Source organism: Leucoraja erinacea, chromosome 7 (genome assembly GCF_028641065.1).
Source record: "Leucoraja erinacea ecotype New England chromosome 7, Leri_hhj_1, whole genome shotgun sequence".
Classification (NCBI taxonomy): domain Eukaryota; kingdom Metazoa; phylum Chordata; class Chondrichthyes; order Rajiformes; family Rajidae; genus Leucoraja; species Leucoraja erinaceus.
This window is the reverse complement of record NC_073383.1, coordinates 42,522,634-42,547,454: the sequence shown is the minus strand read 5'-3', so window position 1 is coordinate 42,547,454 and position 24,821 is coordinate 42,522,634. Positions and strand designations below refer to the sequence as shown.

The following is a 24,821-nucleotide window of genomic DNA, read 5'->3' as shown; positions in this document are numbered from 1 at the left end:
CTACAAGATTATTAGGGTTGTCTCAGCAGGGGATTTTAATTTTCCCAGTAAGACTGGGTCTGTCATGCCTAGGGCTTAGAAGGTGTGGTATTTGTCAAATTTGTTCAGAAAAATTTCCTCAGGCAATATGTGGCGGGCCCTACAAGGGAGAGGGCAAAGCTTGGTCTACTCTTACGAATGTGGAAAGGGCAACTGATGGAAATATCTGTGGGCCAGCCTTTTGGAACCAGCAACCTCAGTGCTGTTAGCTTTGAAATAGTTCTAGATAAGGACAAGATGGGCCCACAAGTTAAAATTCTAAATTGGGGCAAGGCCAACTTTGATGGTATGAGACAGGAACTTGCTAAAGTTGATTGAAGTAGGTTGTTTGTTGGCAAAGATGATACGAGTTCAGGGCATGCATGTTACTGTTAGAGTGAAAGGCAAGGCAGGTGGGAGTAAGGAAGCTTGGATGAGGAGAGAAATTGAGGCTCAAGTCAGGACAGAGGAGGAGGCATTGGACAGGTATAGACAGCAGGGATCACATGTATCCCTGGAGGATTTTCGTGATCCGAGGAACATACCCTCCTTCTGTTGAAGGAGTGTAAATTGGGGGCAGGAGATAGTTCCGGCAGATAATATAAAGGAAAATCCAAAGAGATTTTGTAAGTACAATTGAAAGAGAGTAAATAGAGAGAGAATATGGCCCCTGAGAAACCGAAGTGATCATCTCTGTGTGGAGCTGCAGGACATGGGCAAGGTCCTCAATTAGTATTTTTCCTCTTATTTTACCATGGAGAAAGATATGAAGACTGTGGAACTTGGGACTGTTAATAGTGACGTCTTGAGGACAGTCTGTGTTACGGTCAAGGAGGTGCTGGAAGTCCTAAGGCAGCAGATAAAAGACACAAGGCGCTGAAGTTACTCAGCAGATCAGACAGCATCTTTCGAAAACACGGATAGGTGACATTTCAGGTCGGGGGAGTGGGCAGATGCATGGCAGATGAGGTTTAATGTGGATAAATGTGAGGTTATCCACTTTGGTAGCAAAAACAGGAAGGCAGATTACTATCTAAATGGTGTCAAGTTGGGAAAAGGGGAAGTACAACGGGATCTGGGGATCCTTGTACATCAGTCTATGAAAGTATGCATGCAGGTACAGTAGGCAGTGAAGAAAGTGAATGGCATGTTGGCCTTTATAACCAGAGGAATCGAATATAGGAGCAAAGAGGTCCTTCTGCAGTTGTACAGAGCCCTAGTGACACCACACCTGGAGTATTGTGTGCAGTTTTGGTCCCCTAATTTGAGGAAGGACATTCTTGCTATTGAGGGAGTGCAGCATAGGTTTACAAGGTTGATTCCCGGGATGGCGGGACTGTCATATGCTGAAAGAATGGAGCAGCTGGGCTTGTACACTCTGGAGTTTAGAAGGATGAGACGATATCTTATTGAAACATACAAGAATGTTAAGGGTTTGGACACGCTAGAGGCAGGAAACATGTTCCCGATGTTGGGGGAGTCCAGAACCAGGGGCTACAGTTTAAGAATAAGGGGTAAGCCATTTAGAACGGAGACGAGGACAGCTGTGAGTCTGTGGAATTCTCTACCTCAGAGGGCGGTGGAGGCCGGTTCTCTGGATACTTTGAAGAGAGAGCTAGATAGGGCTCTTAAAGATAGCGGAATCAGGGGATATGGTGAGAAGGCAGGAATGGGGTACTGATTGGGGATGATCAGCCATGATCAGATTGAATGGCGGTGTCGGCTGGAAGGGCCGAATGGCCTACTCCTGCACCTATTGTCTATTGAGACACTTCTTCAGACTAATTGTAAAGGGGGAGAAGAAAGAAGAGGGGAGACAACATATGGTAGGTAATATGTGGATGCAGGCAAGGGGGGTTTAATAATAATAATTATAATAAATTTTATTTAATGGGCGCTTTTCAGACATCTCAAGGACACCTTACATAGTAATCGGAATAAAAACATATAATCGGAATAAAATGAGTAATAAAGACATCACAGAGACACAAATTAAAAACAGAATTCAATCCAAAAACAGAAAATCAAAAACACAGTGTGAAGAGAGAGCAGCGGCAGCCAAAGCGCGCCAGCGTCCATTCTCTCTTCACGGCAGCCATCTTGGACACCAACTTACAGAATTACAATTAGACAAAAAAATCATCCCCCCACAGTGGATAGCACTGTGGGGGAAGGCACAATGTCCAGTCCCCACCCCATGTTCACCCCAAAGTCAGGCCTATTGAGGCCACAGCAATTGCCCCTACGGAGGCCCGATGTCCCTGGCCGTTCTCACCGGGTGGTCTTGCTCCGGCTTCGGGAGAGTCCTTTCGGCGGCTGGGCCACCTGGAACGGCCGCTTCCTGGTTGGAGCCCGCGGCTGCCGAAGCCGACAAGGCCGCGCCGGTTTGGAGCTCCCAGGCTCCCAATGAAAAAGTCGGCGCCACCTCTCCGCACTGCGCCTCTCCGCACTGCCACCTCTCCACACGCCGCCTCTCCGCTCCGCAGACCCGCAGCCCAGAGATGTTGCTCTCGGCGGTCCAGCTCGCTAGAGCTCCAGCGCGTCGCTCCAGCGCGGTGATCCAGGCAATGCATCGCCTGCTCCACTCCGCTCCGCTCCAGCGCTCCAGCACAGTGCTGCCGCCAGGAAACGGGCTCACCAAGCCTGCTGGTAGGCCACCAGGACGGGTCGACAGGCAGCCCGGAGAAAAGGCTGCCACACCGACCAGGTAGGGACCTAGAAATAAAGTTAGACCTACCCCCTACAATAAAAAGACCATATCCCCTACAAACAAAAAACAGGACTCACTAAAAACTATTAAAAAAAAACGAATTTAAAACAGACGGCCGCTGGCTAGGTGTGAGACAAGGTTGAAGAATTGTGAATTTAGAGAGAGCAAAACAACAGGTGGGATGGGGTTAGGGTGAAATGCGTGGATTTCTAGGTCAGGCACAGGGTAGGAGAGGGGGTGGGGAAAGAAAAGGGGGGGGGGGGGGGGGGGGGGTGGGGAGGGGGGGGGGGGGGGGGGGGGGGGGGGGGGGTTGTGGAGATTGTGTGAAGGTTTAGTAGGAGGTTACCTAAAATTGGAGAATCCAATGTTTATCCAGATGGGTAGGGAAGTTAAAATGGTTAACAACCAGGAGATACAGTGGGCCTTAGTAGACTGAGTGCAAGTGTTCATTGAAATGATTGCCAAGTCTACGCTTGGTCTCATCGAATTACAGGAGGCCACATTGGGAACACAATGCACTAGATGATGTTAGAGGTGGTGCATGTGAACCTCTGTCTCACCTGGGAGAACCGTTGGGGTCCTGGATGGAGGTGAAGGAGGAGGTATTGGGACAGATGTTACATCTCCTGTGGTTGCAGGGGGAGGTACAGTACCTGGGGAGGGGGTGGTTTGGGTGAGAAGGTATAAGTAATACAAGTAGTTGCAGAAGGAGCAGTCTCAGTGGAAAGGGGGAAGCCTGGAAGATGTGACTGGAGGTGGGAGTGTGTAAGAGGAGGCGGAAATGTTAGAGTATGATGCGTTGGGCGTGGAGGCTGGTGGGGTGAAAGGTAAGGAGGAGGGGGAGCAAGAGCAGACCTATGGGGCACAGAGGAGACACAGATGAGGGATCCATCTATAAGGGAAGGATGGAAACAATGTTTACTGAAGAAAGAGGAAATCTCGGATGTCGGGTCAGAAAGTCTCGTCTTGGAAGCACATGCGGCAGAAACAGAGGAATTAAGAGTAGGGTATAGAGTCCTTGCAAGCGCAGGGTTGGAGGAAGTGTTGTCCTGAAAATTATGAGAGTCCGTAGGTTTACACCAGATATCAGTCGATAGTCTGTCCCCTGTGATGGAGACAGAGAGATCAAGGTACGGGAGAGAGATATCAGAGATGGACCAGGTGTGTTTGAGGCCAGGGTGGAATAAGAAATAATAAGATTGAAGGTTGTGGATCGGATGACCAGAGGTGATGAGATCAGAAATAGTTTAGGAGATGATGGCCTGGTGTTCTTCGGTGGGGTCGCTGATGAAGATAATGCAAGTGGGCCTCAATAAGTCTCTCTGGCCTGATCAGATATATCCGAGGACACTGTAGGAAGCGAGAAGAGAAATTGCAGGAATCCTAGCTATGATATACAAATCCTAATTAGGTGCCACAGGTGGCTAATGTTGCGCCTTTATTTAAGAAGGGCTGCAATAAAAAGCCAGGAAACTGTAGACCTGTGAGCCGAACATCTGTTGCAGGCAACCTATGGAAAGAATTCTGAGGGATAAAATATATATGCATTTGGGATAGACAAGGGCTGATTAGGGATGGTCAACACCGTTTTGTACATGGAAAATCATGTCTTACAAATCTGATTGAGATTTGAAAAAATAACCAAAAAGTTGATGAGGGCAAAGCCATGAATGTTTTCTATATAGACGTCAGCGAGGTATTTGATAAGGTATGGTTGGCTGCTCTGGAAAGTTAGATCGTGTGGGATCCAAGGCGAGCTAGCTGTCTGGATAGAGAATTGGCTTTGTGGAAGGAAACAGAGGGTGAGGGTGGAAGGTTGTTTATCAAACTGGAGGCCTGTGACCAGTGGTGTGCCTCAGGGATCAGTGCTGGGACCATTGCTGTTTGTGGTTTATATCAACAATTTGGATAAGAATGTACTAGGCATGATTCGTAAGTTTGGAAAACAAAGAGTAGGAGTAAACGGGTCCTTTTCACAATGGCAGGCAGTGACTAGTGGGGTACTGCAAGGCTCAGTGCTGGGACCCCAGCTATTTACAATATATATTAATGATCTGGATGAGGGAATTGAAGGCAATATCTCCAAGTTTGCGGATGACACTAAGCTGGGGGGCAGTGTTAGCTGTGAGGAGGATGCTAGGAGACTGCAAGGTGACTTGGATAGGCTGGGTGAGTGGGCAAATGTTTGGCAGATGCAGTATAATGTGGATAAATGTGAGGTTATCCCTTTCGGTGGCAAAAACAGGAAAGCAGACTATTATCTAAATGGTGGCCGACTAGGAAAAGGGGAGATGCAGCGAGACCTGGGTGTCATGGTACACCAGTCATTGAAAGTAGGCATGCAGGTGCAGCAGGCAGTGAAGAAAGCGAATGGTATGTTAGCTTTCATAGCAAAAGGATTTGAGTATAGGAGCAGGGAGGTTCTACTGCAGTTGTACAGGGTCTTGGTGAGACCACGCCTGGAGTATTGCATACAGTTTTGGTCTCCAAATCTGAGGAAGGACATTATTGCCATAGAGGGAGTGCAGAGAAGGTTCACCAGACTGATTCCTGGGATGTCAGGACTGTCTTATGAAGAAAGACTGGATAGACTTGATTTATACTCTCTAGAATTTAGGAGATTGAGAGGGGATCTTATAGAAACTTACAAAATTCTTAAGGACAGGCTAGATGCAGGAAGATTGCTCCCGATGTTGGGGATGTCCAGGACAAGGGGTCACAGCTTAAGAATAAGGGGGAAATCCTTTAAAACCGAGATGAGAAGAACTTTTTTCACACAGAGAGTGGTGAGTCTCTGGAACTCTCTGCCACAGAGGGTAGTCGAGGCCAGTTCATTGGCTATATTTAAGAGGGAGTTAGATGTGGCCCTTGTGGCTAAGGGGATCAGAGGGTATGGAGAGAAGGCAGGTACGGGATACTGAGTTGGATGATCAGCCATGATCATATTGAATGGCGGTGCAGGCTCAAAGGGCCGAATGGCCTACTCCTGCACCTAATTTCTATGTTTCTATGTTTCTATTCCTCCTGCCAACAAAACTGTTGGTTTCTCTTTTTAAAATCTGCCTCTGAGATTTTGCTAATGCATCCTACTATTTGTGAGGGCAGCTTTGTGTCAGACTTTGTTTGATGAAGGTCCTATGAGGCACTTTGGGCTGTTCACAGCATAAAGCCAGCATATAATTTCTTATTTTGTAAAAATAAGTACAAAGAATAGAAAACTGCATACAGCATTGAGCAAACAGTCTTTTCTATAAATACAGTGGCAACAAAAGAAACATCGGATAGCGGATATGACATTGAAAGTGCCTTCATTATCAACGATCCCAAGTTCAGAGAGCGAGACAGAACATGGCGAGGCATATGTCGCTAATGAGGTACTCACCTGGACGGGGTGCTGGGGGCCTTGGATGGATGTGAGGGAGGACATATATGAACTGGTGTTACATCTCCTGCATTTGTTGTGGGAAATACTTTGGGAGGGTGTGGTTTGGTCGGGAAGGGAACCAAGGAATTGCAGGGGGAGTGATCTATGTGGAAACCGGAAAGGTGTGGGGGCGGGAAGATGTGGCTCCCACCGCAACAACTTGGTTTACTCAACCATCCCCCCCCCCCCCCTCCCTCTGTCCCCTGTCCCCTTCCATCTCTATCCCTTCCTCTGGCTTCATTCACATTTCACACCTCTTCTCTTCTGGGGACGGACCGAGCAGCAACGGGCGGTTGGACAGGACGGGGATACACACACGCACGCGCTCCCCCCATCCCCCCCCAAAAAAACAAAAATCAAATCAATGGGATCTAAACCGCAGTTAACAATGAATGACCTGAGGAGGACGGAACTGCAGATGCTGCTTCTTTATGGATGGAGAGAGAGAATGACTGAGGGTAGGGGAAAGGAGAGGGAGGGATTGGGGGAGGAGGAGAGGGGAAGGATCGTGGGGAGGGGAGGAGGGAGAGTGGGGGGAGTGAGGGAGAGGAAGAGGTAGGGAGGGAGAGGGGGAAAGGGGGGGAGGTGAGGAGAGTGGGGGAATAGAGGGAGAGGAGGGCAATGTGGGAGGTCAGGAGGGATAGCGAGGGGATAGGGGAGGTGGGGGATAGAGGGATAGGAGGGGGGTAGGGAGAGGAGTTATGGAGGGAGGGACGGAGTGACTGAGGTTTGGGGAAAGCAGAGGGAGGGAGAGGTGAGGGAGGGATTGGGGAGAGGAGGAGGAGAGGGGAAAGAAGAGGGAGTGCTGGGGGATGAGGGCGAATGAGCCGTGCCTGCGCATTTGGGGGCTATGCGTGAGTGGTGCAATGTTGCGTTGGGGGAACAGGTGAGTGGTGGAATTGGGGAATGGGTTGCGTTGGGGGACAAGGCCTCCCGTGTGACAGGGACCCAACGGGTCCCACTTATTCTAGTTCATTAATAAATATATGGAGAATGCATGTGTAAAAAGGAATTTGCTGGTTTAAACTGAAGATAGATGCAAAAAGCTGGTCAGAGCATCTCTGGAGAAAAGGAATCAGTGATGTTTCGGCTCGAGACACTTCTTCAGATTGTGTCAGTGGAAAGGGAAATTAGAGTTATAGATGGCCAATGCTGAAAATAAAGAGAGAAAATGCTGGAAATATTCAGTTGATCAGGAAGCATCTGTGCAGAGAGGCAGAGGTAATATTTCATGTTGAAGACGTTTTATCGGATTTAGAAAAGTGAGAAAACAACCGTGTTTTAAGTTGGATGGGATGAGCTTGTCATTGACATCGTTACTTTTCATGTTCTAATGAAAGACCACAAGAAGCCAAAACTGTAGTAGATGATCGGGCCCTTCAAACTGTTCTGCATTTAATATGATCATGGCAGATCTATGCTCGCTTCAAGCCCTCTGTGCTATTTCTCCTTATCCCTCTTTTTGATGTATTGAATATTCATCCCTCCACTTTAAATACTTCTAATGATCTAACTACCTACCAGAGCAGAGAATTGACCACATTCATCACCCTCTGCAAGGAAACATTTATGCCTACCACATTTTTAAATGATCAGCCCCTTATCTTGCAGTTATTCACCCCGCTCAAGGCTTTCCCAGTGGAGAAAACACCCCAACACCCTGTATAGCCTCCTTATAATAATAATAATAATAATAATACATTTTATTTGTATAGCGCTTTTCAAGGACTCAAAGTCGCTTTACATAGTGAGTCAAGAACAAAACAAAATAGAGCAGTAAGACGCAAAGGGGAGGGGGACATGGGACTAAGGGTATGCAGAGGTGAAGAGATGGGTCTTGAGGCAGGACTGGAAGATGGTGAGGGACTCAGAAGTTCAGATCAATTGTGGGAGGGAGTTCCAGAGCCTGGGATCTGCCCTGGAGAAGGCTCTGTCTGCAAAAGTGCAGAGGTTGGATTTCAGAATGGAGAGGAGACCGGCTGATGTGGATCTGAGGGACCGTGAGGGTTGGTAGGGGGAGAGGAGGTCAGTGAGATAAGGGGGGGCCAAGTGGTTGAGGGCTTTGTAGGTGAGGACCAGGATTTTGTAGATGATCCGGTGGGAAATGGGAAGCCAGTAAAGTTCTTTGAGGACTGGAGTGATGTGGTGCCAGGATTTGGTGTGGGTAATGAGTCGGGCGGCTGCATTCTGGACCAGTTGGAGTCGGTTGATGCTGCTGGAATTAATGCCAAAGAGAAGAGAATTACAGTAGTCCAGTTGGGAGGAGATGAAGGCATGGATGAGTCTTTCAGCAGCGGGGGGTGTGAGAGAGGGTCTGATTTTGGCAATGTTGCGGAGGTGAAAAAATGATGTTTTGACAACATGGCGGATGTGAGGCTCAAGGGAGAGGGTGGAATCAAAGATCACGCCAAGGTTGCGGGCCTGGGGAGATGGGGAGGCAGTGGTGCCGTCGATGGTGAGAGTGGGGTTGTTAATTTTGGTAAGTGTTGATTTGGAGCCAATGAGGAGAAATTTTGTTTTGTTACTGTTTAATTTAAGGAAGTTGAGTTGCATCCAAGATTTGATGGCTGACAGGCAGGAGTTGATATGGGGGGGAGGGGGGTTGTGGGGGGACTTGGTGCCGAGATAGATCTGGGTGTCATCAGCATAGCAATGGAAGTCCAGTTTGAAGTGACGGAGTATATGACCAAGGGGGAGGATGTAGATGATGAAGAGGAGGGGACCGAGAACAGAGCCTTGGGGAACGCCTTGAGTGACAGTGGCTGTAGCAGAGGTGTGGTTATGGAGAGAGATGAAGTGGGATTGGTTGGAAAGGTAGGAACGGAGCCAGCTGAATGCAGAACCTTCAATGCCAAGGTCTTCAGTGCGGTTCCCGGAGGTTCCCGGAGGTTTTTATCCGTCTCCCTACCTGCTTCCACTGCCTGCAACTTCCAGCAACTACCTGCAACCTCCAGGAACCGCACAGAAACCTTGGGTGGGGCGCAAAGTCTCCAGACTCCGTCTCCATTCAGGTTTCCTAAGTGGGACAGGGGCATTAGGATCTTATATGTTTTAGTAAGATCACCCCTCATTTTTCTAAACTCCACGGAATACTTAACTGAAAGAATACCTCTGTTCCCATCTCAAGAATCGATGCCTGAGGTGTTGAGTGTATTCAGCATTCTCTGTAATTTAGATTTTCAACTTCTGAAGTTTATTGCTTTGAATTCTTTCGTCCTTATCCTTGCTCATTCTCCCTTGTCCGGTCCCTTCACACCTGAATTTTCTATTCACGTTTGATTTTTCTCTTGATTGGTTTCATGCCACTAATTCCAAGCTTCCCTGCCCATGTCGTCTGCAGTCTGCCAACTTTCTTGCCTTGGTCCACTTGTTGTTTAACACTAAAGGACAACTGCAAAAAGGTATATTCCTTGATGTATGAGTCTAAATGAAAAGATGAACAAATGATGCTAACCTTATTGATATCTGAATTATTAAAAACAAACAAAGAACTAGGTTAATTTCTACAGGGGTATTATAGGAAAATAAAGATTTTATGTAAAATTTGTACAATCGCAGTCAACGTGATGGCATGGCAGTTAGTGCTACTGACTAAAAGGTGCAGGGTCTGTGGATGGATCCTAACCTTGAGAGCTATCCATGTGGAAATTGCACGTTCCACCCGGTGGCGCCGTACATGGCAGCCGCACCAACAGCCTTTGTAAAGGGCCCGTCCCACAAGCATGCGACCTGCATGCGGCAAGTGAGACCTAAAGGGCCAATCCCACCAGCATGTGCCTGCATGCGGCAAGCGTAACCTAACGTGGTCGCTTGAGCCATACGGCCTCGCGGAGCTAGTCCCACTTCGATCGCCGGAGCCGTATGGAGTTGTGCGGAGCTGGTCCCGACATCGCGCGGGGCTCCAAAAAACTGACCGTGTTTAAAAATTCCGTGCGGCAACGGCCTGCCGGCCCGCTGCCGCCTCGACATCGTGTCACTCACTCAACCTCCGTGCGGCTACCGCTTCTGTTTTGGTCCCACTTGCCGCATGCCGTACAGCTCAAGCAACCACGTTAAGTCTCGCTTGCCGCATGCAGGCGCCTGTTGGTGGGACCGGCCCTTTAGGTCGCGCTTGCTGCATGAAGGTCGCATGCCCGTGGTACAGGCCCTTTAGGGGTCGACTGCGGGAGCTCCAACCGCATGAGCTTCGGCCACCCTGATCGCGGGAGCTTTGATCGCCCTGATCCGGGAGCTTTGATCGCCAACTGCGGGAGCTTCGATCACCCTGATTGTGGAAGTTTTGATTGCCTCGACCATGGGAGAAAAGGAGGAAATAAGGTATGTTATTTGCCTTCCATCACAGTGGGGAATGTAAGGGCGCCGAAAAAACAAGATGGATGTGCTACCTGCACTGGTGAGGACTCAGAGGGAGTGCCTTGAGTGCAGTGATCTCGGTGTTTTAGACAATAAACAATAAGTGCAGGAGTAGACCATATGGCCATTCGAGCCAGCACCACCATTCACTGTGATCATGGCTGATCTTCCACAAACAGTACCCCGTTCCTGATTTCTCCCCATATAGGCTACCTTTAAGAGCTCTATCTAACTCTCTCTTGAAGGCCTCCACTGCCTTCTGAGGCAGAGAATTCCACAAACACTATATTCAACTCGTTGTTACGAAGGCCATCATGCCATTCGCTTTCTTTACTGCCTACTGTATCTGCATGCTTGCTTTCAGTGACTGGACCCCCAGATCTCGCTGTACCTCCTCTTTTCCCAACTTGACACCATTCAGATAATAATCTGCCTTCCTGTTTTTGCCACCAAAGTGGATAACCTCACATTTATCCACATTAAACTGCATCTGCCATGCATCTGCCCACTCATCCAACCTGTCCAAGTCACCCTACATCCTCATAGCATCCTCCTCACAGTTCACCCTGCCACCCAGCTTTGTGTCATCTGCAAATTTTCTAAAGTTACTTTTAATCCCTTCATCTAAATCATTAATGTATATTGTAAATAGCTGCGGTCCCAGCACCGAGCCTTGCGGTACCCCACTAGTCACTTCCTGCCGTTCTGAAAGGGACCCATTTATCCCTACTCTTGGTTTCCTGTCTGCCAACCAATTTTCTATCCATGTCAGTACCCTACTCCCAATACCATGTGCTCTAATTTTGCCCACTAATCTCCTATGTGGGACCATATCAAATGCTTTCTAAAAGTCCAGGTACACTACATCCACTGGCTCTCCCTTGTCCATTTTCCTAGTTACATTCTCAACGAATTCCAGAAGATTCGTCAAGCATGATTTCCCCTTCGTGAATCCATGCTGACTCGGACCGATCCTGTTACTGCTATCCAAATGTGCCGCTATTTTATCTTTTATAATTGACTCCAGCATCTTCCCCACCACCAATGTCAGGCTAACTGGTCTATAATTCCCTGTTTTCTCTCTCCCGCCTTTCTTAAAAAGTTAACATTAGAGATAACATTAGCTACCCTCTAATCCACATGAACTGATCCTGAATCTATAGAACATTGGAAAATGATCACCAATGCATCCACGATTTCTAGAGCCACTTCCTTAAGTACCCTGGGATGCAGACCATCGGGCCCTGGGGATTTATCAGCCTTCAGTTCCATCAGTCTACCCAACACAATTTCCTGCTGAATGTGAATTTCCTTCAGTTCCTCCGTCACCCTAGATCCTCTGGCCACTAGTACATCAGGGAGATTGTTTGTGTCTTCCTTAGTGAAGACAGATCCAAAGTACCTGTTCAGCTCATCTGCCATTTCCTTGTTCCTCATAATAAGTTCACCTTTTTCAGTCTTCAAAGGTCCACCTTTGGTCTCAACTAATTTTTTCCTCTTCACATACCTAAAAAAGCTTTTACTATCCTCCTTTATATTCTTGGCTAGCTTACCTTTGTACCTCATCTTTTCTCCATGTATTGCCTTTTTAGTTATCTTCAGTTGCTCTTTAAAAGTTATCCAATCCTCTGGCTTCCCGCTCAACTTTGCTATGTTATATTTGTTCTCTTTTATGTGTATACTGTCTCTGACTTTCCTTGTCAGCCACAGTCGCCCCTTACTCCCCTTGGAATCTTTCTTCCTCTTTGAATGAACCCTCTGCATTATTGCCAGAAATACCTGCCATTGTTGTTCCACTGTCATCAGGGGTTTCCTTCCAGTCAACTTTGGCCAGCTCCTCCCTCATGGCTCCATAGTCCTCTTTGTTCAACTGTAATGCTGACACTTCCAATTTCCCCTTCTCCCTTTCAAATTGTAGATTAAAACTTATCATATCATGGTCACTGCCTCCTAATGGCTCATTTACCTCGAGTTCCCTTATCGAATCCGGTTCATTACACAACACTAAATCCAGAATTGCCTTCTCCCTGGTAGGCTCCAGTACATGCTGCCCTGAGAATCCATCACGGAGGCACTCCACAAACTCCCTTTCTTGGGGTCCAGTACCAACCGGATTTTTCCAGTCTACGTGCATGTTGAAATTTCCCACAACAACCGTAGCATTACCTTTGCAATATGCCAATTTTAACTCTTGATTCAACTTGCACCCTATATCCAGGCTACTGTTTTGGGGCCTGTAGATAACTTCCATTAGAGTATTTTTAATTCCTCAGTTCTGTGCATATTGACTCTACGTCTCCTGATTCTTTGTCACCCCTTGCAAGGGACTGAATTTCATTCCTCACCAACAGAGCTACCCCACACTCTCTGCCCACCTGTCTGTCTTTTCGATAGGAGGTATACCCTTCAATATTCAGTTCCCAGCCCTGGTCCTCTTACAGCCATGTGTCTGTAATTCCCACAATATCATACTTTTCAATTTCTAACTGAGCCTCAAGCTCTTCCACTTTATTTCTTATACTTCGCGCGTTCATATACAACAATTCAACTTCTGTATGCACCTCCTCTATCACACTGGTCGCTATTGGCCCTGACCTTACTCTCTTATCTCTTCTCAAACTTTCCTTCCCATTAATTCGGGAGTCTTTCGTAACTTTTCCTGTAATCACTTCCCCTACATCTTTTCCTGTACTCACTTCCTCTTCAACTCCCTATTTGTTAATCCCTCCCCCCCACTATTTAGTTTAAACGTTGGTCCCCCTCCAGTTAAGCTGTAACCCATCCCTTTTGTACAAGTCACCCCTACCCCAGAAGAGATCCCAGTGGTCTATAATGCTGAATCCTTGCTCCCTGCATCCAGTCCTCCAGCCCAAGAGCAGAACTCACTATCAAAACATAGAGGGGACGGGGGACACAATTTTTTGGCGGCCGCACGCACACGAGTCTTCGGAGGCTCAATCCAGCGCTAAATGCAGCTCAATTCTGCCTTTCTCACCGGGTTAATCTACAGCCCTGTCTGGACTGACGGGACCCCAACGCTGCTCCTCCGCGCTGGCCATATTTCCAGCAAGCCCAGGCAGGTTAACCTGGCAGGACAGGCAGAGTTGAGCTGGGTTTAGTGCTGTTTCTCTGTGCTGACTGTGGGCCTGGGGGCACAGCTTGCATCTGACTCCCGACCTCTCTGGCCACCCGTGGGGGGGGGGGAAACTTGCGTGTGGACGGGACAGGGCTGGTGAGCCGGGATCGATCCTGCCTGCGGATGAAGCGCAGGTCTGTGTCACTCCTCCCTCCTCCAATCATCGCGCCCTCGATCATCAGTCCCACCCCCACTGCCACGTGGAAAGCGGAGATTTTAAAATACGGATCACAAAAACTTGGGGGAAATGTCTACCACCTCTCAAAACATGGGGGGGGGGGGGGAGGCGAAGAGTCTCGTCTGGCCCCCCCGGGTTTTCCACCCCTGCTCCAGCCACACATTCAGATCCCCTATCGCCCTGTTCCTGCCCATACTTGCACGAGGCACTGGAAGCAATCCAGAGGTAACCACCCTGAAAGTCCTGCTTTTCAGTCTTCTTCCTAACTCTCTAAACTCGCGTTGCAGAACCTCCTTCCCCTTCGTCCCGATGTCATTTGTGCCTACGTGCAGAACTACAGCTGTTCACCTTCCCTCTCGACGATGTTCTGAATTTGGTTTGTGATATCTTGAACCCTGGCACCAGGGAGGCAACAGACCATCCTCAAGTCTCGTCTGCCGCCACAGAATCTCCAGTCCGCAACTCGGACAATGTAGTCACTCACCTCTATAGCTCTGCCCGACGTCGGTCTCGTCAGTCAAGTCTCATCGCAAGGATTGGAGCCACCGACCTGTCCGCCGCTCGGACTGGAAGCGTCATCTCCCTCAACAGCTCCCAAAACAGTACCTGTTTTCATTAGGCACAGCCACCTGGGTCTCCTGCACTCCAAGTTTACTCCCCTTACTCTCCCACCTTTGTCCTTCCTGTATCCTTGGCGTAGACCTCACTGTAGGTCTTGTCCAGGAAACTCTCAATTTCCCGGATGGTCCTGATGTCATCCAGATTTTTCTCCAGTTCCCCAACATGTTCGTTCAGTAGCTGCACCTGGACACACAATTCCTGCAGGTGTAGTTTGCAGAAGCTCCAGCGCTCTCGCTGCCATCCCACATCCTGCAGGAAACACTGCACCAAAATGCCTGCCATTTCTACATAAACAAAATTTCAATCAATTGTAGCCTCCTTGCCTCAGCCTCCTCGCCGAGGACTCTTGAGCCAAAGACTTGCACTTTTCTCACAAGGCACTTCCCTCAACAAGGCTGCTCCCCTTTAGCAAACCTTGGTTATATTGGCTGATTAATTGCCTAATTCGCCAATTTACCAATTTGCAAATTAAATTAAAATCACGGTAAACACTTGAATTGTGCTTTTGGGGCGCTTTTTAAATCTTCTTTACCTCTGACTCACCGACTTCCAGTCAATACTAGGTCTCGCTGCTTCTGGATTCTACTTCTCTCCCCTAAGTCTGCTGCTGCTATTGCCTGTGTTGATTAAATCTTTCTGTTTCTAAATACAGGCAGTTCTGGCAGAATTGGAGAGAGAGAAAGGAAAAAAAACTCCCAGGGGATCAGTCTATGAGTGATACACAACTTCTATGCCATCTGTGTCTTCAGAATCTTTTGTGTCAATTTGTCTCCGGAGTGTGACTTCAGGGATTCCTCCTTCACTGAATGCTGTTTGATTGAGACTGGTTCAATATATTGTCTTGGCCAAATAACTGTTCATGTCACAGAAAATAAAGGTAGCTGATTGGAAAGTCTAAACATCTGACAGTGCCCAGGGAAGTTGTGACATCCATTGTGTTTGCAGATCTTAATTAACTCACTGCCACAGAGGGGCGTTTGGAAAGGTGAGGGGGGAATTCATTAAAACTTACCAAATAGTGAAAGGTCTGGGTAGAATGTGGAGAGGATGTTTCCATCAATTGGATTGTCTAAGACCAGAGACCATAGCTTCAGGATAAAAGGACGTACCTTTAGAAAGGAGATGAGGAGGAATTTCTTTAGTCAGAGGGTGGTGAATTTGTGGAGTTCATTTGCACAGATGGCTGTGGAGAACTAATCAATGGATATTTACTAAGGCAGAGATTGACAGATTCTTGGTTAGTACGGGTGTCAGGGCTTATGGAGAGAAAGCAGAAGAATGGGTTTGTGAGGGAAAGATAGATCAACCATGAATGAATGGCAAAGTAGATTTGATAGGCTGAATGGCCTGATTCTGCTCCTAGATCATATGAACTTATAAGGGTGCAGGTGAGCATTTTCCTTTAGATAAATTTAAAGCTGGAGTAACATATATGGAGGGGAATGATGTGTAAGACTATGAGGAAGATGTGTGGTAAGATAGTCTGATGCAGTACAAATGTTGACAGGTGAGTTGGGCTAAATGAACAGTTTCTCTCCTTTGAAGCCGTGTTATTTCAACATCAAACTGGTGCTGCCCCAGTCAAAGTTGGCATTAGTATGTTGCTCTTGTCTGTTCTCATTGATCAAATCTTTCTACTTATATACACAGAATGAGAACGCTACAAAAACTGATCCCGGACAGGATGTTGAAGGAGAAAATCATCCACGAGGACGACCTTCAAGATCAGGGAGTGAGGTATGGCTTCATTTACCTAGAGAAATTCCTGCACCATTCATGGATGATGGATTACTTCCAGAACTGCCCAAAGTTGAAGCTACTCAAGATGAAGTTGGTGTCTGGCAGAAAGTGTAAGCCTTTCAGTAGATGGTTCAGCATGTGGGGACTGTGCTCTTGAATGCACTGCAAAATGAAATACATCAGTTTGGTATAAATGTTTCCTTCTTTGATGAATTTTGTTCAACAGAGGTTGTTACATTGGATCAACTAATGATGGTATCCCTGAAGAGAGACAGCAAATTGAACTGCGTGGACACCATGTATTTTTTCCAATGGGGAAGACATGGCACTGCACACACGGGTTGATTAGAAACATAGAAATATAGGTGCAGGAGTAGGCCATTTGGCTCTTCTTGCCTGCACTGCCATTCAATATGATCATGGTTGCATCTAAAATCAGTACCCCGTTCCTGCTTTTTCCCCATATCCCTTGAATCCTGTAGCCCGAATAGTTAAATCTAACTCTCTTTAAAACATCAGTGAATTGGCCTCCACTGCTTTCTGTGGTAAAGAAATCCACAGATTCACAACTGGGTGAAGTGTTTCCTCATCTCAGTCCTAAATGGCCTACCCCTTATACTTAAACTGTGACCCCTGGTTCTGGACTCACCCAACATCGGCAACATTTTCCCTGCATCTAGCCTGTCCAACCCTTTAAGAATTTTATATGATTCTATAAGATATCCTCTCATCCTGCTGAATACAAACCCAGTCGACCCATTCTTTCATAATATGTCAGTCTCGCAATCCCCTGAATTAACCTTCCTGGGCACTGTCTCTCCCTTGAAGCCGTGTTATTTCAACATCAAACTGGTGCTGCCCCAGACAAAGTTGGCATTAGTATGTTGCTTTTGTCTGATCTCATTTATCAAGTCTTTCTACTTATATATACAGAAGAAGAAAGTTGCAGAAACTGATCCCAGACAGGATGTTGAAGGAGGAAATCATCCACGAGGACAACTTTCAAGATCAGGGAGTGAGGTATGGCTTCATTTACCTAGAGAAATTCCTGCATCATTCGTGGATGATGGACTACTTGCAGAATTGCCCAAAGTTGAGGCCACTCAAGATGAAGTTGGTGTCTGACAGAAAGTGATCAGTGATCGAGTGTAAGCCTTTCAGTAGATGGTTCAGCATGTGGGGACTGTGCTCTTGAATGCATTGCAAAATGAAATACATCAGTTTGGTATAAATGTTTCCTTCTTTGATGAATTTTGTTCAACAGAGGTTGTTACATTGGCTCAACTAATGATGGTATCCCTGAAGAGAGATAGCAAATTGAACTGCATGGACAGTTCAACTTTGACTAACAAGATTGCTTTCTTCTTGCTTGCATAGATCTAATGGGCCAAATGTCATCTACTTTGGTTGTGAGAGCTATAGCTTAAGGTGCAAAAACAGTGCTAAGAACATAATAATGGATATGCAAAAGCTGCAGATGCTGAAAATCTGAAAAAGTAACTTGGCAGTCTGGCAGCATCTATGGAAAGAAACATGGTACACAGTTTTTATCCCCAAATTGTGAAATTGCCATTGACCCACAAGAAACATGAATCAAAGATTCACAAACTTCCCAGCTGGTTGTATTTGTGTCTGTGTCATGAATGAATGAATATGCTTGCTCTTATCACTAGAAAATTAAAACAGACTGGTGCTGTGATAGATATATTAGGAGAATGAAATAATTTAAATGGGGTGATACGTAGCTTATTTTTCTCTGACCAAATAATGACTATGTCAATATTAGATAGATACTAACAACGTCTATGAAGAGATCAGAAGACACTCTTACCAAGAGAGAAATGTGAATTGGACCTCACGGCCACATAGGGCAGATGAGGCTGATAATGAAGATATGGTTAAGGGAACCAAGTAAGGTTAAGCAGGAAAAATCAGATGAAGAGATGGAAAAAGATCTCGAGAAGTACTTTGAATATGTACATCAACGAGTGAGCCTGGCCTGTTCCCAGACTTTCTGTGTAAATCAACCTAAATCTTGAACCTTACATTCCTGTTTAGCATAATGACCCCACAGCTGTTGCTATTGCCTGATGGTTGATTAATTTATTCTGCTTATAATTACAGGTAGTTCTGGCAGAATTGGATGCTGAACAGAGTGTGATAGGAGAAAAACTCCCAGGGACTCAGTCTTTGAGTGATGCACAACTTGATATAGCTGCAGAAACCGCTAAGCCTTCTGTAAGTCACCAGATACTTTTTGGAAAATTTAGTTAATTTGTCTCCAGAGTGTGACTTCAGGGATTCCTCCTTCACTGAATGCTGTTAGATTGAGACTGGTTCAATATATTATCTTGGCCGAATCACTGTTGATGTCACAGAAAATAAAGGTAGCTGATTGGAAAGTCTAAACATCTGACAATGCCCAGGGAAGTTGAGACACCCATTGTGTTTGCTAATCTTAATTAACTCACTGCCACAGAGGGATGTTTGGAAGGTTGAGGGGGAAACTTCATTGAAACTTACCAAATAGTTGATGGTCTGGATAAAGTGAACATGGAGAGGATGTTTCCACCAATGGGAGAGTCTAGGACCAGAGACCATAGCCTCAGTATAAAAGGACGTACCTTTAGAAAGGAGATGAGGAGGAATTTCTTCAGTAAGAGGGTGGTGAATCTGTGGAATTAATTACCACAGACGGCTGGGGAGGACTGATCAATAGATATTTTTTAAGGCAGAGATTTACAGATTCTTGGTTAGTATGGGTATCAGGGCTTATGGGGAGAAGGCAGAAGAATGGGGTTGAGAGGGAAAGATAGATCAGCCATGATTGAATGGCAAAGTATATTTGATGGGCTGATTGGCCTAATTCTGCTCCTAGAACTTATGAGGGTGCAGCTGAGGTTTTCCTTTGGATACATTTAAAGCAGAGCTGGAGTAACATATATGGAGGAGAATGATGTGTAAGACTTTGAGAAAGCCGTGTGGTAGGATAGTCTGATGCAGTACAAATGTTGACAGAGGTCAGTTCGGCTAAATGTCCAGTTTCTCTCCCTTGAAGCCGTGTTATTTCAACATCAAACTGGTGCTGCCCCAGACAAAGTTGGCATTAGTATGTTGCTCTTGTCTGATCTCATTTATCAAATCTTTCTACTTATATATACAGAAGAAGAAAGTTGCAGAAACTGATCCCAGACAGGATGTTGAAGGAGAAAATCATCCACGAGGACAACTTTCAAGATCAGGGAGTGAGGTATGGCTTCATTTACCTAGAGAAATTCCTGCATCATTCGTGGATGATGGACTACTTGCAGAATTGCCCAAAGTTGAGGCCACTCAAGATGAAGTTGGTGTCTGACAGAAAGTGATCAGTGATCGAGTGTAAGCCTTTCAGTAGATGGTTCAGCATGTGGGGACTGTGCTCTTGAATGCATTGCAAAATGAAATACATCAGTTTGGTATAAATGTTTCCTTCTTTGATGAATTTTGTTCAACAGAGGTTGTTACATTGGCTCAACTAATGATGGTATCCCTGAAGAGAGATAGCAAATTGAACTGCATGGACAGTTCAACTTTGACTAATAAGATTGCTTTCTTCTTGCTTGCATAGATCTAATGGGCCAAATGTCATCTACTTTGGTTGTGAGAGCTATAGCTTAAGGTGCAAAAACTGTGCTAAGAACATAATAATGGATATGCAAAAGCTGCAGATGCTGAAAATCTGAAAAAGTAACTTGGCAGTCTGGCAGCATCTATGGAAAGAAACACGGTACACAGTTTTTATCCCCAAATTGTGAAATTGCCATTGACCCACAAGAACCATGAATGAAAGATTCACAAACTTCCCAGCTGGTTGTATTTGTGTCTGTGTCATGAATGAATGAATATGCTTGCTCTTATCACTAGAAAATGAAAACAGACTGGTGCTGTGATAGATATATTAGGAGAATGAAAGAATTTAAATGGGGTGATACGTAGCTTATTTTTCTCTGACCAAATAATGACTGTCAATGTTAGATAGACACTAACAACGTCTATGAAGAGATCAGAAAACACTCTTACCAAGAGAGAAATGTGAATTGGACCTCACGGCCACATAGGGCAGATGAGGCTGATAATGAAGATATGGTTAAGGGAACCAAGTAAGGTTAAGCAGGAAAAATCAGATGAAGAGATGGGAAAAGATCTCGAGAAGTACTTTGAACATGTACATCAACGAGTGAGCCTGGCCTGTTCCCAGACTTTCTGTGTAAATCAACCTAAATCTTGAACCTTACATTCCTGTTTAGCATAATGACCCCACAGCTGTTGCTATTGCCATTTGGTTGATTAATTTATTCTGCTTATAATTACAGGTAGTTCTGGCAGAATTGGATGCTGAACAGAGTGTGATAGGAGAAAAACTCCCAGGGACTCAGTCTTTGAGTGATGCACAACTTGATGTTGCTGCAGAAACCGCTAAACCTTCTGTGAGTCACCAGATACTTTTTGGAAAATTGAGTTAATTTGTCTCCAGAGTGTGACTTCAGGGATTCCTCCTTCACTGAATGCTGTTAGATTGAGACTGGTTTAATATATTATCTTGGCCGAATCACTGTTGATGTCACAAATAATAAAGGTAGCTGATTGGAAAGTCTAAACATCTGACAGTGCCCAGGGAAGTTGAGACACCCACTGTGTTTGCTAATCTTAATTACCTCACTGCCACAGAGGGATGTTTGGAAGGTTGAGGGGGAAACTTCATTGAAACTTACCAAATAGTTGATGGTCTGGATAAAGTGAACATGGAGAGGATGTTTCCACCAATGGGAGAGTCTAGGACCAGAGACCACAGCCTCAGTATAAAAGGACGTACCTTTAGAAAGGAGATGAGGAGGAATTTCTTCAGTAAGAGGGTGGTGAATCTGTGGAATTAATTGCCACAGACGGCTGGGGTGGACTGATCAATAGATATTTTTTAAGGCAGAGATTGACAGATTCTTGGTTAGTATGGGTATCAGGGCTTATGGGGAGAAGGCAGAAGAATGGGGTTGAGAGGGAAAGATAGATTAGCCATGATTGAATGGCAAAGTATATTTGATGGGTTGATTGGCCTAATTCTGTTCCTAGAACTTATGAGGGTGCAGCTGAGGTTTTCCTTTGGATACATTTAAAGCAGAGCTGGAGTAACATATATGGAGGAGAATGATGTGTAAGACTTTGAGAAAGCCGTGTGGTAGGATAGTCTGATGCAGTACAAATGTTGACGGAGGTCAGTTCGGCTAAATGTCCAGTTTCTCTCCCTTGAAGCCGTGTTATTTCAACATCATACTGGTGCTGCCCCAGACAAAGTTGGCATTAGTATGTTGCTCTTGTCTGATCTCATTTATCAAATCTTTCTACTTATATATACAGAAGAAGAAAGTTGCAGAAACTGATCCCAGACAGGGTGTTGAAGGAGAAAATCATCCACGAGGACAACTTTCAAGATCAGGGAGTGAGGTATGGCTTCATTTACCTAGAGAAATTCCTGCATCATTCGTGGATGATGGACTACTTGCAGAATTGCCCAAAGTTGAGGCCACTCAAGATGAAGTTGGTGTCTGACAGAAAGTGATCAGTGATCGAGTGTAAGCCTTTCAGTAGATGGTTCAGCATGTGGGGACTGTGCTCTTGAATGCATTGCAAAATGAAATACATCAGTTTGGTATAAATGTTTCCTTCTTTGATGAATTTTGTTCAACAGAGGTTGTTACATTGGCTCAACTAATGATGGTATCCCTGAAGAGAGATAGCAAATTGAACTGCATGGACAGTTCAACTTTGACTAATAAGATTGCTTTTTTCTTGCTTGCATAGATCTAATGGGCCAAATGTCATCTACTTTGGTTGTGAGAGCTATAGCTTAAGGTGCAAAAACTGTGCTAAGAACATAATAATGGATATGCAAAAGCTGCAGATGCTGAAAATCTGAAAAAGTAACTTGGCAGTCTGGCAGCATCTATGGAAAGAAACACGGTACACAGTTTTTATCCCCAAATTGTGAAATTGCCATTGACCCACAAGAACCATGAATGAAAGATTCACAAACTTCCCAGCTGGTTGTATTTGTGTCTGTGTCATGAATGAATGAATATGCTTGCTCTTATCACTAGAAAATGAAAACAGACTGGTGCCATGATAGATATATTAGGAGAATGAAAGAATTTAAATGGGGTGATACGTAGCTTATTTTTCTCTGACCAAATAATGACTGTCAATGTTAGATAGACACTAACAACGTCTATGAAGAGATCAGAAAACACACTTACCAAGAGAGAAATGTGAATTGGACCTCACGGCCACATAGGGCAGATGAGGCTGATAATGAAGATATGGTTAAGGGAACCAAGTAAGGTTAAGCAGGAAAAATAAGATGAAGAGATGGGAAAAGATCTCGAGAAGTACTTTGAACATGTACATCAACGAGTGAGCCTGGCCTGTTCCCAGACTTTCTGTGTAAATCAACCTAAATCTTGAACCTTACATTCCTGTTTAGCATAATGACCCCACAGCTGTTGCTATTGCCATTTGGTTGATTAATTTATTCTGCTTATAATTACAGGCAGTTCTGGCTGAATTGGATGCTGAACAGGGTGTGATAGGAGAAAAACTCCCAGGGACTCAGTCTTTGAGTGATGCACAACTTGATATAGCGGCAGAAACCGCTAAGCCTTCTGTGAGTCATCAAATACTTTTTGAAAAATTGAGTTAATATGTCTCCAGAGTGTGACTTCAGGGATTCCTCCTCCACTGAATGCTGTTAGATTGAGACTAGTTCAATATATTGTCTTGGCCGAATCACTGTTGATGTCACAGAAAATAAAGGTAGCTGATTGGAAAGTCTAAACGTCTGACAGTGCCCAGGGAAGTTGAGACACCCACTGTGTTTGCTGATCTTTATTACCTCACTGCCACAGAGGGATGTTTGGAAGGATGAGGGGGAAACGTCATTGAAACTTACCAAATAGTTGATTGTCTCGGTAGAGTGAACGTGGAGAGGATGTTTCCACCAATGGGAGAGTCTAGGACCAGAGACCATAGCCCCAGTATAAAAGGACGTACCTTTAGAAAGGAGATGAGGAGGAATTTATTTTGTCAGATGGTGGTGAATCTGTGGAATTAATTGCCACAGACGGCTGTGGAGGACTAATCAATAGATATTTTTTAAGGCAGAGATTGACAGATTATTGGTTACTACGGGTGTCAGGGCTTATGGGGAGAAGGCAGAAAAATGGGGTGGAGAGCGAAACATAGATTAGCCATGATTGAATGGCGAAGTATATTTGATGGACTGATTGGCCTAATTCTGCTCCTAGAACCTATGAGGGTGCAGCTGAGGGTTTTCCTTTGGATAAATTTATAGCAGAGCTGGAGTAACATATATTGAGGGGAATGATGTGTAAGACTTTGAGGAAGACGTGTGGTAAGATAGTCTGATGCAGTACGAATATTGACAGAGGTGAGTTGGTTAAATGAACAGTTTCTCTCACTTGAAGCTGTGTTATTTCAACATCAATCTGGCGCTGCCCCAGTCAAAGTTCGCATTTGTATGTTGCTCTTGTCTGATCTCATTGATCAAATCTTTCTACTTATATACACAGAAGAAGAACGTTGCAGAAACAGATCCCGGACAGGATGCTGTAGGAGAAAATCATCCACGAGGACATCTTTCAAGATCAGGGAGTGAGGTATGACTTCATTTACCTAGAGAAATTCCTGCACCATTCATGGATGATGGATTATTTCCAGAAGCGCCCTAAGTTGAAGCTACTCAAGATGAAGTTGGTGTCTGGCAGAAAGTGATCAGTGATCTAGTGTAAGCCTGTCAGTAGATGGTTCAGCATGCGGGGACTGTGCTCTTGAATGCACGGCAAAATGAAATGCATCAGTTTTGTATAAATGTTTCCTTCATTGATGAATTTTGTTCACAGAGGTTGTTATATTGGCTCATCTAATGATGGTATCCCTGAAGAGAGATAGCAAATTGAACTGCATGGACAGTTCAACTTTGACTAATAAGATTGCTGCGTGGACACCATATATTTTTTCCAATGGGGAAGACATGGCACTGCACACACAGGTTGATAAGAAACATAGAAATATAGGTGCAGGAGTAGGCCATTCTAATGAAGATATGGTTAAGGGAACCAAGTTAAGGTTAAGCAGGAAATATCAGATGAAGAGATGGGAAAAGATCTCTAGAAGTGCTTTGAACATGTGCATCAACGAGTGAGCCTGGCCTGTTCCATGACTTTCTGTTTAACTCAACCTAAATCTTGAACCTTATGAGGACAACCTTATGTTTAGCATAATGACCCCACAGCTGTTGCTATTGCCTGATGGTTGATTAATTTTTTCTGCTTATAATTGCAGGCAGTTCTGGCAGAATTGGATGCCGAACAGAGTGTGAAAGGAGAAAAACTCCCAGGGGATCAGTCTTTGAGTGGTACACAACTTGATGTAGATGCAGAAACAGTAAGTCTTCTATGAGTCATCAGATACTTTTTGGAAAATTGAGTCAATTTGTCTCCAGTGTGACTCCAGGGATTCCTCATTTACTGAATGCTGTTGGATTGAGACTGGTTCAATATATTGTCTTGGCCAAATCACTGTTGATGTCACA

General features: G+C 45.3%; 1 protein-coding gene across 1 annotated transcript in view; it reads left to right on the top strand.

Moving 5' to 3' along the window:
- The window catches only part of LOC129699142 (uncharacterized), a 285,806-nt gene that overhangs the window by 196,289 nt on the left and 64,696 nt on the right, over window positions 1–24,821 (top strand). Inside the window, exons 29-38 of the mRNA XM_055638811.1 lie at window positions 5,989–6,102; window positions 16,091–16,177; window positions 17,114–17,200; window positions 18,305–18,418; window positions 19,344–19,430; window positions 20,533–20,646; window positions 21,572–21,658; window positions 22,761–22,874; window positions 23,800–23,886; window positions 24,572–24,673. Of these exons, the coding sequence (XP_055494786.1) occupies window positions 5,989–6,102; window positions 16,091–16,177; window positions 17,114–17,200; window positions 18,305–18,418; window positions 19,344–19,430; window positions 20,533–20,646; window positions 21,572–21,658; window positions 22,761–22,874; window positions 23,800–23,886; window positions 24,572–24,673 (993 nt within the window). The remainder of the gene's footprint in view (window positions 1–5,988; window positions 6,103–16,090; window positions 16,178–17,113; window positions 17,201–18,304; window positions 18,419–19,343; window positions 19,431–20,532; window positions 20,647–21,571; window positions 21,659–22,760; window positions 22,875–23,799; window positions 23,887–24,571; window positions 24,674–24,821) is intronic.